The sequence below is a fragment of the Varanus komodoensis genome, unplaced genomic scaffold (assembly GCF_004798865.1).
Source record: "Varanus komodoensis strain SLA01 unplaced genomic scaffold, ASM479886v1 scaffold13_3, whole genome shotgun sequence".
Taxonomy (NCBI): Eukaryota; Metazoa; Chordata; class Lepidosauria; order Squamata; family Varanidae; genus Varanus; species Varanus komodoensis.
The window spans coordinates 7,865,453-7,881,212 of record NW_025335409.1 but is presented as its reverse complement, the minus strand read 5'-3'; the positions used below and the strand labels follow the sequence as shown (position 1 = coordinate 7,881,212).

General features: G+C 41.0%; 1 protein-coding gene across 1 annotated transcript in view; it reads right to left on the bottom strand.

Moving 5' to 3' along the window:
* Nucleotides 1-12,335, bottom strand: part of CCDC3 (coiled-coil domain containing 3) — a 64,896-nt gene extending 52,561 nt beyond the window's left edge. The window contains exons 1-2 of the mRNA XM_044423501.1: nt 11,953-12,335; nt 7,654-7,828 (exon numbers count right to left, since the gene is read on the bottom strand). Coding sequence (XP_044279436.1) covers nt 7,654-7,828; nt 11,953-12,335 — 558 coding nt within the window. The remainder of the gene's footprint in view (nt 1-7,653; nt 7,829-11,952) is intronic.
* Between the last annotated feature and the right edge of the window lie 3,425 nt (nt 12,336-15,760).

Here is a 15,760-nt window from a genome sequence, read left to right as displayed (position 1 = left end):
TGTCTCTAACTTATGATGACTGAAAGAATGCCCTTCAAGATATCCTATCCTTGATGGCCCTGCTCAGGTCTTATAAATTTGAGACTGTGGCTTCCTTTATGGAGGTCAATCCTTCTCATAGTTGGTCTTCCTTTTCTTCTTCTGCCATCAACTTTCCCTAGCATGCTTGTCTCCTCCAATGAGTCTTGCCTTCTCATGATGCGCCCAAAATGTGACAGCTTCAGTTTTATCATTTTTGCTTCTGGGGAAAATTCTGGCTTGATTTCATCTAGGACACACTTGTTCATCTTTCTGCTAATCTAGGGTGTTTCCAAGCTCTCCTTCAGCATCATATTTCAAATGTAGCAATTTTCTTCCTGTCAGCTTACTTTACTGTCCAGCTTTCACACCCATACATAGTGATGGGGAATATAATGGCATAGATGATCTTGGCCTTGGCCTCCACTTTCAGTTCTGTGGTTTCAGTTCACAGTTCTGGTTCACAGTCAGCTGGGTCCTGCAATGCAAATCTGTTCTTTAGATAGACTTTAAATTTCTCAGGAATGTTATTGAAGTTGTATTTTGGCACTCTGTTAGTGATTCTTTTTTGCTTTACTGTGATTAATGGTTACTACCACCATGTCCTCCTGGTCTTGTTCTGGCAGCAAGAATACAGCTTCTCCATCTCTAACTTCCAATTACAAAGTCTATTTAATTTCTGCATTGGCCATCTGGTGATGTTTGGTGAAGCTATGTATTTGCAATAAACAGATGGTTGGCTTCACAGAATTCTATGAGTCATTCTCCTGCTTTTCTGACCCCAGGGGCCAAATTCTCCTGCAACACTGGATTCTGCTTGTTTCCTGTTTTTGCCTTTCAGTCACTTATGATAATCAGCATGTCTTGTTTTGATGTGTCAACAATTTCCTCTTGAACACCTCCATAAACATTTTTAATTGTTTCTTCTTTAGCATGTATTGTTGGAGCATAGACTTGAATGATAATTAAGTTGATAGGTTTTCCAAGAATTCTGATTGATATGATTCATTCAGACCTTGCACTATAGCCCCTCATTGCCTGGGATTCATCTTGCCTCATTGTTACAGCCAATCCATTTTTTCTGAGTTTGTAATTTCCAGGTAAAATACTTTGTGTTCATCTGACTGAAAATGTCCCATTTCAGTCCCCTTTAGTTCACTCACAGAAAGTACTGTAATGTTTAACAGTTCCATTTCTTGCTTAATGGTTTCCAGTGCTGGTTTTATACTATGATTCATACTTCTTGCCTTTTATGTTCCAACTGTATGCACTGCACTATAATGGCCTCTCTTTTTGGCTCTGTGGGAGCCACAAGATTTCTTTTGACTTTGATCTAGTTGTATCATTAGTGATAGAGTTATTCTTAATTGTCCTTTGCTCCTACCCCAGGAGCTAGCTGAGTGCCTACTGACCTTTTTCTGGCACCATCTCTTGTTTCATTTTGGTTTGTTTCATCATAGGGTTTTCAAGGTCAGACAATTCAGAAGTGTTTTACCATTGCCGCCTTCTGCCCAGCACTAACAAGAATAGCTCCAGCATCACTGCCATTATCTGTGAAAGATTCTTCACCAGTGCTGCCTTCAAATACCACTGCTGCCCTATAGCTGCCCTTCGTAGGTTACTCTTTCCCCATCACCATTAGGGATATCCACTTCTTCTGCTGATGTAACTGCTTCTCCTGAATAGGGTAGGTGCATCTTAGTCCAGTGTCTCAACTTTGACCCTTCTGCCTTGGGTGACCCTGCCGGGAGACCAGGTCTGGCCTCCTGGTGACTTTGCTGTCAGCTTCGCTGCCAGTCTTACCTCCTCTCACCATATTAAGGTGTGCAACCGGGCAGCAGGGGAGTAAGTATTACAACATAAAAGGCCCTATTCTGAGCCGTGATAAACCAAACCTCCACAATCAGGGTATTTCCTAATGAGCACAGTGGCCAAGTAGGTTTAGGAGCAACAGCAACAGTAATAATAATGGTAATTCAGGAATAGTGATTGGTTTTCTAAGAGAACAAATAATGAGATCTCAGAAGCAATTTCTAGAATCTGCTATACAGTATTAATACTGTAATGGTCTACAGAAGCTTTTGAGCATAAATGTGTAACTACTTATTTTTGGGGTACACATTTCTACACAGCGCTTGCTCCTAGAAGCTCATAGCTAGATACTAGCAAATGGAGATGAATTCTTGAAATACCTGGCTCCCCACTGGTCTGTTTCACAACCAATAACTATGTTATCAGTGCTATTTTTCTGAAATAAACCAAATAGGAATGGTCTGGTTACTTCCAAACACAAACACTGTATTTTAATGTTCTTCCCCATCACCACTTAATAGAATTGTGTGTTCTAAAAGAAGTGGCCTTCTACCTGATGACACGAACAAAGGAATGAATATTTCAGTTGAAGGGCAGGATCTACCTGCTTGTCTGGAAATGAACACACTATGCTGGAGAAGTTCATTAGCAAGAACTTTGCAAAAATTACAGCATAAGAAAAGGATGTACATTCATTGGATTTAGCTTGAAATAGCAGTTCAATTAAATCTAATGAAATGGTCCTGATTGTGAGCATTTTTCATTTTTAAAAGAGTTCCCTACAGCCTAAATGAGTCCACATTTGTCAAAGGTAAAGTATCTTACACTCAGCCCTCACCCCCCTGAATACTCAGCACCAGCCTCCACCATTTCAAGTCCTGGGGGAAACACTATTTTTAAAAACAGCAAGTAAGAAAAGGAACACTGCAGTAAAACTTTCATATGTTATCTCTCTCTCAAATCCATCCAGGAGATAGGCCAGCAAGCTTTCCCCTGGGGAACCACAACTAAATGAACAAAGAGGTCTTCAACTGGGATTATAAAATTGCACAAAGAAGCCTATGAAAGAATTGCAGAGTGCTACAAATCCAGTTTGAAAAGCAGCACTCTTATCTAAAAACTCTGCTGCTCTCAAAAAAAGCGCTTTGACAGGATTAGATGATCAGTATAAAATCCTCACAAATAATAAGTTACCATACAGCTATAGTCCTTGTCATGAGAGGTGGAACTACCAGCATTTGCTAGAAAAGACAGAAATGCTTACCTGTTCACAAAAGCTCATTTTATCCATTCATTTATTTAGTTAGCTTGCTCCCTGACTGAGTCAAACATTTCATCTGCAGCCTGACTATTTAATTTGATTGGAGCAATTTACCTTTTTTTAGGCTGCTTAATTGTGGTTGTTTGTTTGGGTTGCCGCCTTCTATACTTTTTCCAACTCTGTGATCTTTGTTGAGGTGCACTAACCAGCAGTATACACAGTCTCCTACATGCAGTTGCACCATAGATCATAAAGTGAGAGAAAGAATTTCATGGCTTGTAAAACCTGCCTCAAAATGAGAGGCAAGCATTATAATCCCTCTCCCCCACCCATTATCTTCTGACCCAGATTAACGTTATGTATTACATTTCTATAGCTCCACCTCTCTCCCCATAGCTGAAGCTCTCCAAGTAGTTTATAGCAATTAAAACCACAGTAAAATATATAATAAGCAACTTTTAGAAGTTTAAAATGACAATAAATTCTCAAAGTAAAAACAAGCTTCACTATAATTTTTCTAAAAAATGTATAACAGATTTGAAGACAAAAACTGAATGACTAAAATGCTTGGGAAGATAAAAGAAAGTCTTCATTTGCACTAAGAAGCGCACACCAGGCAAGCTTCTTTGGGGAGGGGATTCCACAACTGGGGTGTCACAACGGCAGATGACACAGTTAGTAGTCACTGGCCTCTCTTTATTTGGCAAAGGGCCTCTGATGATGGCCTTAGGTCTGGCCAGCACTAAATATATGGGATGATATGATCCTTCCAGCTGTATCCTTGGATAGAACAACACTGAGCCCAGGGAAGAAATTCTAACCCATCTTCTCTGTCCCTGATCATGAAAGGTCCAACTGACCACCCTGCAAAGCACTCCTTTTATTTTCCTTAAAATGGCTGCAGCAGAAGCAGCACTCGAGGGCTATGGCTGCTTTCCTACTTCCTTTCTATTGCCCACTTCCATCAGCTAATAGAGGGCACCCAGGTGCCCTTGGGAGAATTGCATCTCTCATGTTTTTGTGTCCCACCATCAGAGGTGATGGAGGGAAGGAAGCTTGTGCTGCAGCTTCTGCCACAATCACCCACCATCAATTCGAGAGATAAGAACAGGAGGAAGATAATTGTTTACAATGGGCAACAGCAAGATTTTTTTGTGGGGAGGGGGATAAAAGAAGGCAATGGAGACAGCTAGAGTGATTCTTTTACTGAGTCCCTCAAACTGGCTCAGAAAAGTGAGCCAATCCTTTCAGATTTTTTCCTCCCAGAATACCTTGGGTAATTTCTGAGTAAATCTGGGGCAAGTTTTAAAGAACTTGCCCTGCTCTAATCTTAATTTTAAAAATTCTGATATCAGGGCAGAATCTGAGACAAGATAAAAGTGGTGGCACTGAATGAATATTGCTGGGAGCAGAAATAATAGCACTACACAATTTGGTGGATAGTCTTGGCTGGTTTAGCAGACTGGAATTCTGCTTGAGTTCTAGTGCAGAAACAACCCTCACAGCCTCTAGTGCTAAGATAATGGATTGCCCTTCTTGTAACACTCAGCTCAACAAAACCTGTAGATCCCGATGTCTTTCACAGCAGTTCCTCATTGCACACATATAGAATGCCCACTTTGAGTCCATGGAAGAAGTGAAAATTATGCTGGTGATTGTTGGAAAGGTCCACATTTACTTAAAATGTAAGTAAGTAACATTCTTAATATTTGGTTGTCTTAAATTCTGATCACTTATCCAGCAGTTAAAGAAATCCAGCCCGGTCATTTCTAATTTAGTCAATGGGCAACCCACGCTTAGACCACATGGCAAGGATGCAAGTTAAAATATTTTACTTTTCTGAATTTTAAGAACATGGCTCTGTGCTTTTCCTGAGATCCTCATTCAGGGTATGTACACACAATGATTGGTGTACCATCGCTCTACTTCATTCACTTAATTTGCAGAGCATGTCTGTCTGTATCCAGATACAGTTATCCTCCATTCATAGCATTCTCGTCTTTTCACACCACTTCTGTATTTTTTTTGACCATGGAAAATTAATTAAGTAAGAAAAGATAGAATAGCTGCACAATGCCTTCTGATTGGTAGTGCTAGGAGCCCTTTTGTCAGCATGTACACTTAATGATCCAGATGTGTACATGGAAAATGTAATAGAAGCACATCCCTCATTTGGCAGTACCTGCACCCTAGAATGGGAAAGAGTTCCTTCTTCTCCACTGTTCTGAGTTTGCTTCCTCACTGCCCTTTTTGAGAATGAAAGTGGATAGTTCTTTACTATTGCTTCCATAACCCCTGTGGGAGTCCACATAACCAGAAGAGTACGCAAACAGTAATATGTAGCATTTTATAGAGCCCTTGTAGTGTTCAAAGTACTTTCTATACAAGGTTTCTCTATAAAAGACATTTATTACACTCTTGTGATTCCTTAGTAGCTTTTGAGTGTTTTACACAACATTGTCATCCTCCAGCCCGCCTGCCCCCCCCCCCCGCTTTACAAAATAGTTGCGTATCTTCGCTATATGGCAATGCCACCTTGTAGTTGTGTAATGGGACATATAGAAAGGCAGAGAAAGAAAAACTCCAGATGAAAAAAATGTTTAAAGGAACCAATCTTAATCTCAGAAACCTTGGTAAAATGGTGGGTTAAAACAGGTTAGAGGCTTATGTAGAAAAGCCTATATTCTCCAAGAGCTGATCTACGTCTTGCGATTCTCAGATAACTGACTTTCACCATACGTGGCTCTTCCATTGAGCAAGTCTGGTCACCTCTGCTATATACTAAGAATGAACTCATGTGCTAACTGTGGGTGCTTATGTAACCGAAACAGCACCATCCAAATCCCAAAACATCCCAGTGAGGTCTAAGCATGCTCAATGAGCACAAAGTGAGTGTTTGGTGGGGAGAGAAGAGGAGAGGGAAATGGATGAGAAGGAAAATGGAATGCTGGAAGAAGGCACAGCTGGCTGGCTGGCACCCTGAACAAGGGTGTTCCGTGCTGTGACATTTTGTTGCAGTTCCCTCTTGTTCTGTATAAAGTTATAGCTCTATATAATCCTTACGAAAGCCTTGTAAAATAGTGCAGAACTATTTCTAATATTCCAAATGGGATGGCTAGACCAAGAAAATAATAGCCCCTGTAGAATAGCTTGTGAGCTTGTGGCTGAGGTGAGATTCGAACTGAGAACTACCACATAGCTGTAAGTCACTAAATTGCACCAGCATGGCATTTCACACAAGGATCTATCACTGAGAAATCTGATATAGATACTCCTCTGGGAATTCGTGTACTGAATCCACTTTTTAAGATTCTACATAAATACATTCTTTGTTGTTGTTAGTCGCGAAGTCGTGTCCGCCCCATCGCGACCCCATGGACAACACTCTTACAACACATTCTTAGACACATATTATTATAATGAAATGAGCAAGGCTAGACATGGACACTAAGATCTGTCCAATTTTTAAAATTGTTTCTTTGAAGGCAGCATTTGCATATGTAAGGAAAGGAGTGTGACCAATGTGCCAAAGAACCACTATTTAAATATCGATTCAAACAGCCATTCCCCTACTCTGTAATCTGCTCACAGCTGCAAGAGGTCAGGGAGTCAGACAGCTGCAACTTAGTGCGTAACTCTTTTGCTTCTCAGTTTCCAGTGCTGCCACTGAGAGTTTTGACATGTGCCTTCTTTTACTAGAGTTACTGGGCTCTAGAGTTCATGAAGAGTATCTGGAGCCTTAGCATTGTGAAACACTTCAGTGCCTGTGGTAGAATGCCTTCCTGGGAAAGCATGGTAGGATGCTGATGACAAAACTTCAGTTGATTAACGCTATGTTTCATTTATAGATTCAGCATGCTGATAACGAGTGTTTCCAAACAAATTTTTCCAGCATTTCCAGTCATTGATATTGTGACATTATCCATCTCTTCTTCCTTAATGGATTTTTTTTGGTAAGAAAAAAGATTGAGGCATTGGTGGGAAAACACAGGGAGGTTCCAAACACAAGATGATTTCATATGGACACCCCTTACATTTCCATCAATGAGGTAGGGCGATAGCATGATAAAGGTCTTGTCTAGGACGACCCAGTATTTTTCCTCTTTCTTGTACAGACCCTGTCTAAAAATCTTAGTGTGTAAGTTTCTTGGGGTGGGGATCTGTCTTTGGTATAGTCTGTGAAGTGCCTTTGGCTTTTGTTCTATGAAAACAGATAGAATTGAAATAGGTAATTTCTCCTCCACTGGAAAAGCAAACAAGTATTTTTCTTCATGATTTCAAAGCTTTGATTTATCTGGTATCTCTGTTTTGAAAGCATGTTAGTTAAAAATAATTTAGATGTCTGTCATTGTTAAGGCTGCAGAATTTGGCACTAAGCAGATCATAAAAGTAAAGGTTAACACAGTTTTGTCCCCTTTGTACAAGCTCTCTGCCACAGGAGTTCCTGTGAAACAATGCCCTTCTCAGACATATGGCTAAAACCTAAGTTGGCTGAACTGGCTATACTTCAGCCTTTAACTAAGTAATGCCTCGAGGGAAAACACAAAAGAAAACAACTTTACCCTGTTATCTTCTTGTATCTCCCAGTCACTGGAGAAAGTTACAGCATGTTGTCCATGTGTACAGTTGGAAAACTGGAAGAGACTGGAAAACATCCGTCTGTTTTCTTGAGTATCTGGAAATATTGCATCCTGGAAATTTACTCCATGTGGAAGGAGGTTATAATTTTCATCCATTCTGAAAAGAGAAGGATAATAAGGACAATAGTAAGATAACTTATATTACAATCCATCCAGTCCTTTGCTGAATGTAATGAGCACTGTTTCTTTCAGCTGGATGTATATTGTGTCAAACACACTGTGATAGTCATTACCATGAAAATGTAAATGAAAATGTACCATGAAAACCTGCAGTCCCTATGAAAATGTATTATGTATTTATTTGTTATATTTATAGCCCTCTTTTTTTCCTCCAAGGAAATGAAGCTGCCTTCCTCCAATTCTTATCTTCACAGCAAGCCTGAGAGGTGGGTTAGTCTAAGAATCAGTGGCTGGCCCAAAGTTACACTATGAGCTCAAATGAATTTTGTACCCAGTCACTGTTAAGGGTTTTTACAAGACTCTCACAAATTATTTCAGCACATTGTCTCTTTCAGACATTTTGAACTCCTGAGAGCTAAATTGGGCTGAATCAGGCAAAGTTATCCGCAACCCCTTGTATCTGGACTTCCCAAAATGATTCTAATAGGCACCAAATATGCAGGCAGATACCTCCTATGGTGCTTTTTGGCATGCTTATCATTGCTTATAGTTGTTTTGCTAATTAACTTTAAAAAATATTAACCTGGGAGGCATTTTGCAAAGTGTAGGCTTGCCCCAAGCAACATCTATATTTACAAGATGGCTTCTGGACAAAAGGGTGATTTTGCATTTGGAGCTCATGCTCCCCCTCTGCATATAGTCTGCTTCTTCGCCAAATGACGCGCTGCTGAGCCTTATCAATCTATTTTCTGAGAAATGGACACTGGAGCAGAAGAACGTAGGTTTGTGTTTTGGAGTTCAGGTCACAGCTTTGCCTTGTACTTAGGTTTGTGGACACATTGCTTTTACTTTTCTTTTAGCCTCACCAGTCTGTGTTTGGAAATGCATGTTTTCTGACTGGACATGCCTAACATCAGGGGAGGCTGGTGACCACTGTGTCAGTGGGGCTCTTCATCCATCACCATCTTTATTCTGAGCTTTATACTCCAAATGGCTACATCTATTGTGAGGAAAGAGTTTGGCAAAATGGAGAGCTCTGGGAAGGCTAAATAAAAGCTAAACAAATAAGGAGCATCAGCAGCCTCTCCTGCCTGCCATGAGAATTAGCTATTTATTGTTTCAGTAATATTCTACCTTTTTTTCACTCATGGGACCCAAACTGGTCTATGTGATTGTCTTCCTCACAATAATCCTGAGAGTTGGGTTCAGCTGAGAGCTTCGCTGAGTTCCAAAACCACCCTATGAATTTCATGACTAAGTGGGGCCTGGAACTGGCTTTCCTAAGTCCCAGTCCAGCACTCAAACCACTATACCATACTGCTTTGTTGAATGGGCAAGGCCTCCTCCATGGCAGCCATTTGGTGAGACCACAGATGACATTCCCAAAATTCCAAATGTATCTATATGATCTAAAAGTTTGGAGATCCCCTATCTTATACAAACCAAATGTAGATTTATTTTTGGGCTCTTTCTTTAAATATGATCTACCAAAAAGCTCTAGGACATTTCGCATATAATGCTTAACTCAAGGTCCAGAGGTTTATTGCCTGTGAAAAAATGCAGAGATTAGATAGTTAACAGAGGGATAATATTGAACAATCCAGTAATAAGCCCTGCCTCATGACCTATTTTAACAATATTTAACACCCATCCAATTGCTTATTATAGTCCAAAAACAGAATAGCCCCCTGCACATGTCTTTTATACTTGGCCAGTTAGCACAACATGCTGCAGCTCATCATGGGTTATTGAACCCACAACAGCCAAATATGCAATGTTCACTCAGTGAGTTCTATATTATGCAACCCTGGCTGCCAAGGCTTGTTGGAGCTTTAAACAACCCTTGCATAAGCCAACAACAAACTGAGAATTACATGATGGTTGTTTAACTTTCACATAATTCTTGGTGGTTGGGTGTATATGGCACCGCAACCCTCATATGGGATTCAAAATGTTGCTTAGCAAATGCTACAGTTCACTGTGGGATAAACAACTCCCCATAAGCCTGGCATGTTGTGTGAAGCATGATCAGACAAAGTTGCCTGTGGCATGATACATTTAGCAGGTTCACATGATCATCAGGATAACTTTTGCATGCTTTTCCCCAGTCCTGCACATGTTTGGATCCTGCTGCACAATTTACCTAACTACCCTCATGGTGTGTGTCTTCCTCTGTTGTCCAAACCTGGAGAGGCACATGGTGATAGGTAGCTTAGAAACCACTGCAGAACCCTACATTAGCCATGGATTCTGGAACTGTTTCAAAGCCACCCACACTGCACCACTGGCTATGTTTGGATTCAGCAAATTGCACAGCATGCACCCAACACATCTTGGAACAGGGGAAAGAAGCCACTCTAGGTTCTGCTCCCGATGATGGTGTAAACTTGCTTATTTTCTCATACTCTCTACAGCTTTAACCACATTGTTGCTTAGCCTCAGCAGTCACGTTCAGTCAGCGTCTGTAACAGTTTGGCAGAAGAAAAAGATCCATCAGATGCACCTCAGCCAGGGGAAATAGCTTTTATCTGTTCTTTCTTTTACAGAACTATCAAAGACAGGAACCCTGTCCTCCTTTGCACCCCAGTTAAAATTGTTTGGCACTGCTGTATTATTTACGCAAGTCACTCAAGGACAATCCTAGACAATGGATCCTAGATTCTTGTTGGAATTAACCCCTTGGAGGAAAAAGCACATAATTCAGGAAGTTATAACTGTAATAAACAAACCTTTAAACACCTTATTACATACAGATTTAATAAATAACTTTATAATAAATAAATATTTAATAAATAACATTTAAATGTATTTATCACCTGACAAGTTTTGAGGTCCAAGCCTGCTTTGGTCAGCATTCTGATCTGCTGTGGGGCTGGTTATTGTTATTCACTGAAGGCAGGCAAACACTCTACACATGCTCAGTGATACCCATTTATATACACTTGACAAATTTGCTGGGACTTGTCCTGATACCATTTTGCCCTCAACAGAATCTTCCCAAACATTTGAGCTATTTATGCTTGCTTTTGTAGGTAAAACCAACAAACAGTTTTGTGAAACCTTAAAGACTAGCACATTTATTCTGTCTTAAGCTCTCATGGACATGGTCCACTTCATCAGATTCATCCTTTAGGCACATCAGGCAAGGAACCTTCACTGACAGCAAAAAGTGAATTACTGTTGCTCAATTTATATCATATACATCCCTTATTCAAAATGTTTAGGCAGCAGGTGTAGGGCTTTCCCACTTTCCATTGTCTACAAGCCTGAGAGATAGGTGCAGCTGAGAGTGGCAGTGTGGTGCAGTGCTCAGATTAGACTCTGGGATGTGGCGCATGGGGACTCAAGTTCAAGTCCCCAGTCAGCCATGAACCCACTGGGTGATTTTGGGCCAGTTACCATCTCTACACAGAACAAGGTGATAGGCTGAGGTGGTAATGCTAGGGACTGTACCACCTCAGACTATGTCAGTCCTGTTTTGGAATTCTTACTTTATGTTTTTTTAAGGTGCTGCATATAATAAAATTTCCATGCCAGTTAGAAAGATGATGTGTCATTTATGACATGCATGGAGCAGCTTGCTTTTGAGAACATTAAAAAATGCAGCACCTCCCATCTGTAGTCAGAAGTGGTACAATCCAGAACTATTAAACCTCACTCAGCAAAAGAAGTTCATAGACAGCCCCAACTCTCCATGTCAGCCTTCCCTAAACTGGTGCCCTCCAGATGTTTTAGACTACAATTCCCAGCATTTGTGACCATTGGCCATGCTGGCTAGTGCTGATGAGATGTGAAGTCCAAAGCATCTGAAAGGCACCAAGGTAGGAGAGGCTGCTCTGCGTGCTTGTTCTCACGCTGCCGTGAACTCACAGGATGGCCTTTAGGCAAGGCTTTACCTCTCAGCCTCCCCATTGCAGTGTGGAGACCTGCCTTACAGGGTTGTTGTGAAGACTACTGAGGCAAAGTATGTGAAGCTCACTGAACATGAAAGCACTACATAAATAGCTTAGTATTACATCCATCTAAGAGTAAACCACAGGCAGCATGATACTTACATTTATATAATTCAGAAACATTGGTGAGCTTGTTAGATGTACTCACCTGAGGAAGAAGAAGTAGGAGTAATCCTGCATGACTGTGTGGGAGTGGCAGGAGAAATACCCCAGTCCCGTCAGGTTCAGCCTGGACCCCGCGGGAACTTCCAGCATGCTTCCCCAAGCCTGATCGCACAGCATCTCAATCTCAGCTGAGTAAAAGAGGCCCCCGTCTGTGGATTCATACTGCCAGGGCAAATAGTTGTACATGCTGTACATATCCTGATGCAGCGCCAGGACTCTGGCATAGACAATGATTTCTGCCAGCTCAGCCCTGCAGCTTTCACTCAGGGGTCTCCAGTCGGACGGCAGCTGACAGCCCATGCCTGGACTGAGTTGATGCCCAAGGCACAGGAAGGTTATCAGCAACAGCAGCAGTGCTTGCAGCATGATGGACTAATGAGGAGGATGCAGGCTGCACACCGGATGCTAAAGTTTTCCAAATGCTTTTCAAACACATGCGCGCACGCAGGGACACACGCGCAAAGGAAAGAAAAAGAAACCAACAACCCCAAACCTGAAGCAGAGTTTATGAAACAGGATTCCTGTGAAATGAACCCACTGATTGGCAAGGGGATGGGGCCTAAAAGCTCTCTAGTGGCTCAGCTTCTGACCAATAGGAGCAGTCCTCCAAAAGGAAGGAGGAGCTGTAACAAGAGAATGGGGTATTATGCTGTATACACTAATGTGAGTTGCAAACTGCTGTGGCAACCATGATACGGAGAGATGTGCAGTGCTTTTGCACCAGACTTAGAACGCCTGGCCACTCGGTCCAGGTAGAGCTCGGCTCCCTTTATTAGCCACGTGCTACCTCTACAACTGACAAGAAAGACAGGAGTGCATCTAAGCTGCAAATCGCTTGCTACTGGCTGTATGTCATCCTACTCATTATTTTGGTACCACTTAAGAACTAAACATGTGCAATAATTAAAAAGAGTCATGTATGCTTACAGTTTGGATTTGTTTTTTAAATGGAAAACAAATCAAAGGAAGGGGTAGTGGTAAGCCAAAGGAAGTCTGCTTTTAAAGATGGTGTTTCAGGCACTTTTTAAAAGAAGGAAGAACCAGGGTGGTGCAGAGTAAGGAAGAAGAAGGAGAGATGGAATGAAGATAACCAATAACACAACAATTTTGGGGATCATAAACAAGTTAGTGACAGAAATAAATAAATGAATAAATAAATAAAATAAATGAGTTCTGGGAGATGCTTGAGTTCATTGGTAGCGCATGTGCTTTGCATGCAAATCCTTAGCATTTCCAGTGAAAAAGATCCTGGGAGATATGTTGAGAAAGACTTCTGTCTGAGTCTTTTGGAGAGCCACATGCAGATGTTATATGGGTGAGAAAAGCTCTGGGTGAGAGGGACCAATGGCCTTGACACAGCTTCATTTTCTCAGATAAGAAGAGTTCTAACAATGTAAAGGACGGAAGTAGAGATTTGAATTGAATGTGTTGAGGAGAACAGAGTTAGCACCAATGCAGAGTTTGTACATAATTTAAAAAAAAAAAATTAATGATGGGTCAGTCTTCAATATTACATTTTCATTTGCTCAAAACTTCTACATGCTTGTTGTATCCAAGAGGGCATGCATTAAAAAAATTGATTATCCTCTTTCCACACTCAAAAAATGTTGAAAATCTATACTTTGTCTTTGCAAGCTTGTGAGAATGGAGAATTTTGAAAGGGACCTCATTATTATTCTGCAGCAAAAGCAGTAAATACTTTAAAAGTGAGCAAATAAATTATGCCATGAGGTTTTGCAAACAGTAATATGAGGTAGATTTTTGTCTGAAAGACATTTGTTAGCATTTAATCTGAACACAGAAGAGCTTTTTGATGTAGATATAAATATTGTAAAGCAAGCATTCATGTACCACACACAAAAATATGTCTGCCAGTTCCAATCCCCAGTCTTGGCCATCTCCACATTTGGGCTTGAGTACAAGCTATCCTAGGGTGGTGTTAGATATTATTTCTATATACTTAATCAATGACTTTTTCCTAGATTCATTTAGGACAGAGAGGCTCTGGGGTTCCTAAGATAGCCACACACCCTTCCATGGGCTACACTGTTTTCCCCAACCATCATTCCTTTGATGCTTTCCTAGCATTGGTGCATTTTTCACCATTCAAAAATGTCTCTTCTAAGGCTTAGCTATTGGCAATAAGAGCTTTAAACTACAATATGCTGGGTTTTTTAAAAAGAACATTTTGGCCTCATATTCTTTGTTTTCCATTTTAGCCCAGCCACTGGTACATGGCCTCTAAGAGCTTCTCTGAAGTGCAATTTGGTCCTCAGGTTCTGTACCCCATATTTACAAACTCAGACTCTGTCCTCAAGCAAGAATATAAGAAGAATCCTGCTGGGTAGAAAATGCTAATAGCCACCTAATCTTAAATCCTGTTGCTAACTGTGAACAGCCAGATGCTTTTGGGGAGCCCACAAACAGGGCAGGAAAACAATCCCCCACCCCCATGTGTGCACGCTATTTGCCTCACAGCAACTGATGTGGAGAAGTACAATACTCATGACTATGGATATTCCCTATAGTGAGGATGTTGAACTTAGTCTTGGAGACGAAACCCAGTCAACCAAAGATCTTAGTCTGGGGTTTCCCAAACCTCCATGCTTCTTTGTCACCAGGTGTCTGTTTCTCTTACGTTTTCACTCCAATCACCTGTTTGGCTGGTAATTTCCCAATTTTGTCCCAATTTCTTCCCTGTGCTAAAATGTTGAAATGTCTTTTCTAAGGCTTAGTCACTGGCACTAAGAACTTTAAGCTAAAATATGCTGGCATTTTTGTATCCCCTCGCATTTGCCTTTGTCCCTGCCAACAACTGGAATAGGTGGGCCTCCAGCTGTGTCTCCAAGATTGAGTTTGGCCCTTTGGCTACAAGGTTCAATGTCTCTGCCAAAAAATACACTGATAACACACATCCTCCATGAATTTGGCTAATTCCCTTTTATGGTAGTAGAGATCACAACTTCCTATGGCAATGGAGTTCTAAGTTAATTATGTATGAAGTAGTACTTTCTTTTGTCTGCCCTGAATCCAGTGCCAATTAACTTGATAATGCTAAAATCTAGTATTATGAGGGGGGGGGGGGCTTTCTCCATATCCTTCATAAATGGATAAATATCTATCTTGTCTCCCTTTTTAGCTCTTCTGAGACTGAGAAGCCCCAAATATCTTCTCTTTCCCCTTGACTGTTTTAGCTGGTCCTTTTGGTCCCTTTCATAAGTACCATATTTCTGAGATGAGACAAACATAATAATATAAAGCATTCCAAGTGTGGACAAACCAAAGATGTACATAAAGGTATTGCAGTGCTGGAAGATATGTTCCCCCCACCATAGGATTTCCACCACCATGGTCATCTCACAGAGTTGAACCTGTCATACAGCTTTTCCCTACTTGGTGTCCTTCAGATGTGTTAGACTACAACTCCCAGCATCCTCCACTTTGCCCGGAGATGCTGGGAATTGTAATCCAATACATCTCTAGGGTGCAGGATTTGAAGAAGCATCTGAAGTAGGTTCCCCTGGAAAGTCATGTCACTTCAGGGAAGTGCAGTATATCAAACAATGGAAGAAGAAATTAAGCTAGCTTCATCCCTGAATCCATGCTGCTGAAGGCATCTGTTCTCACCCCTCCCTCCCCAACATTCTTACAAATTTAGTCCTTGGTAAGCAACATATTATTTCATAACACTCAGGAAATTCTCAATCACAAAAGCCACAACGTGTTTGCTTTTTAAAAAATTAATTCCTTCCCTTGCTGAAGAGACAAGTGCATTGAGTGTGATGTCTGCA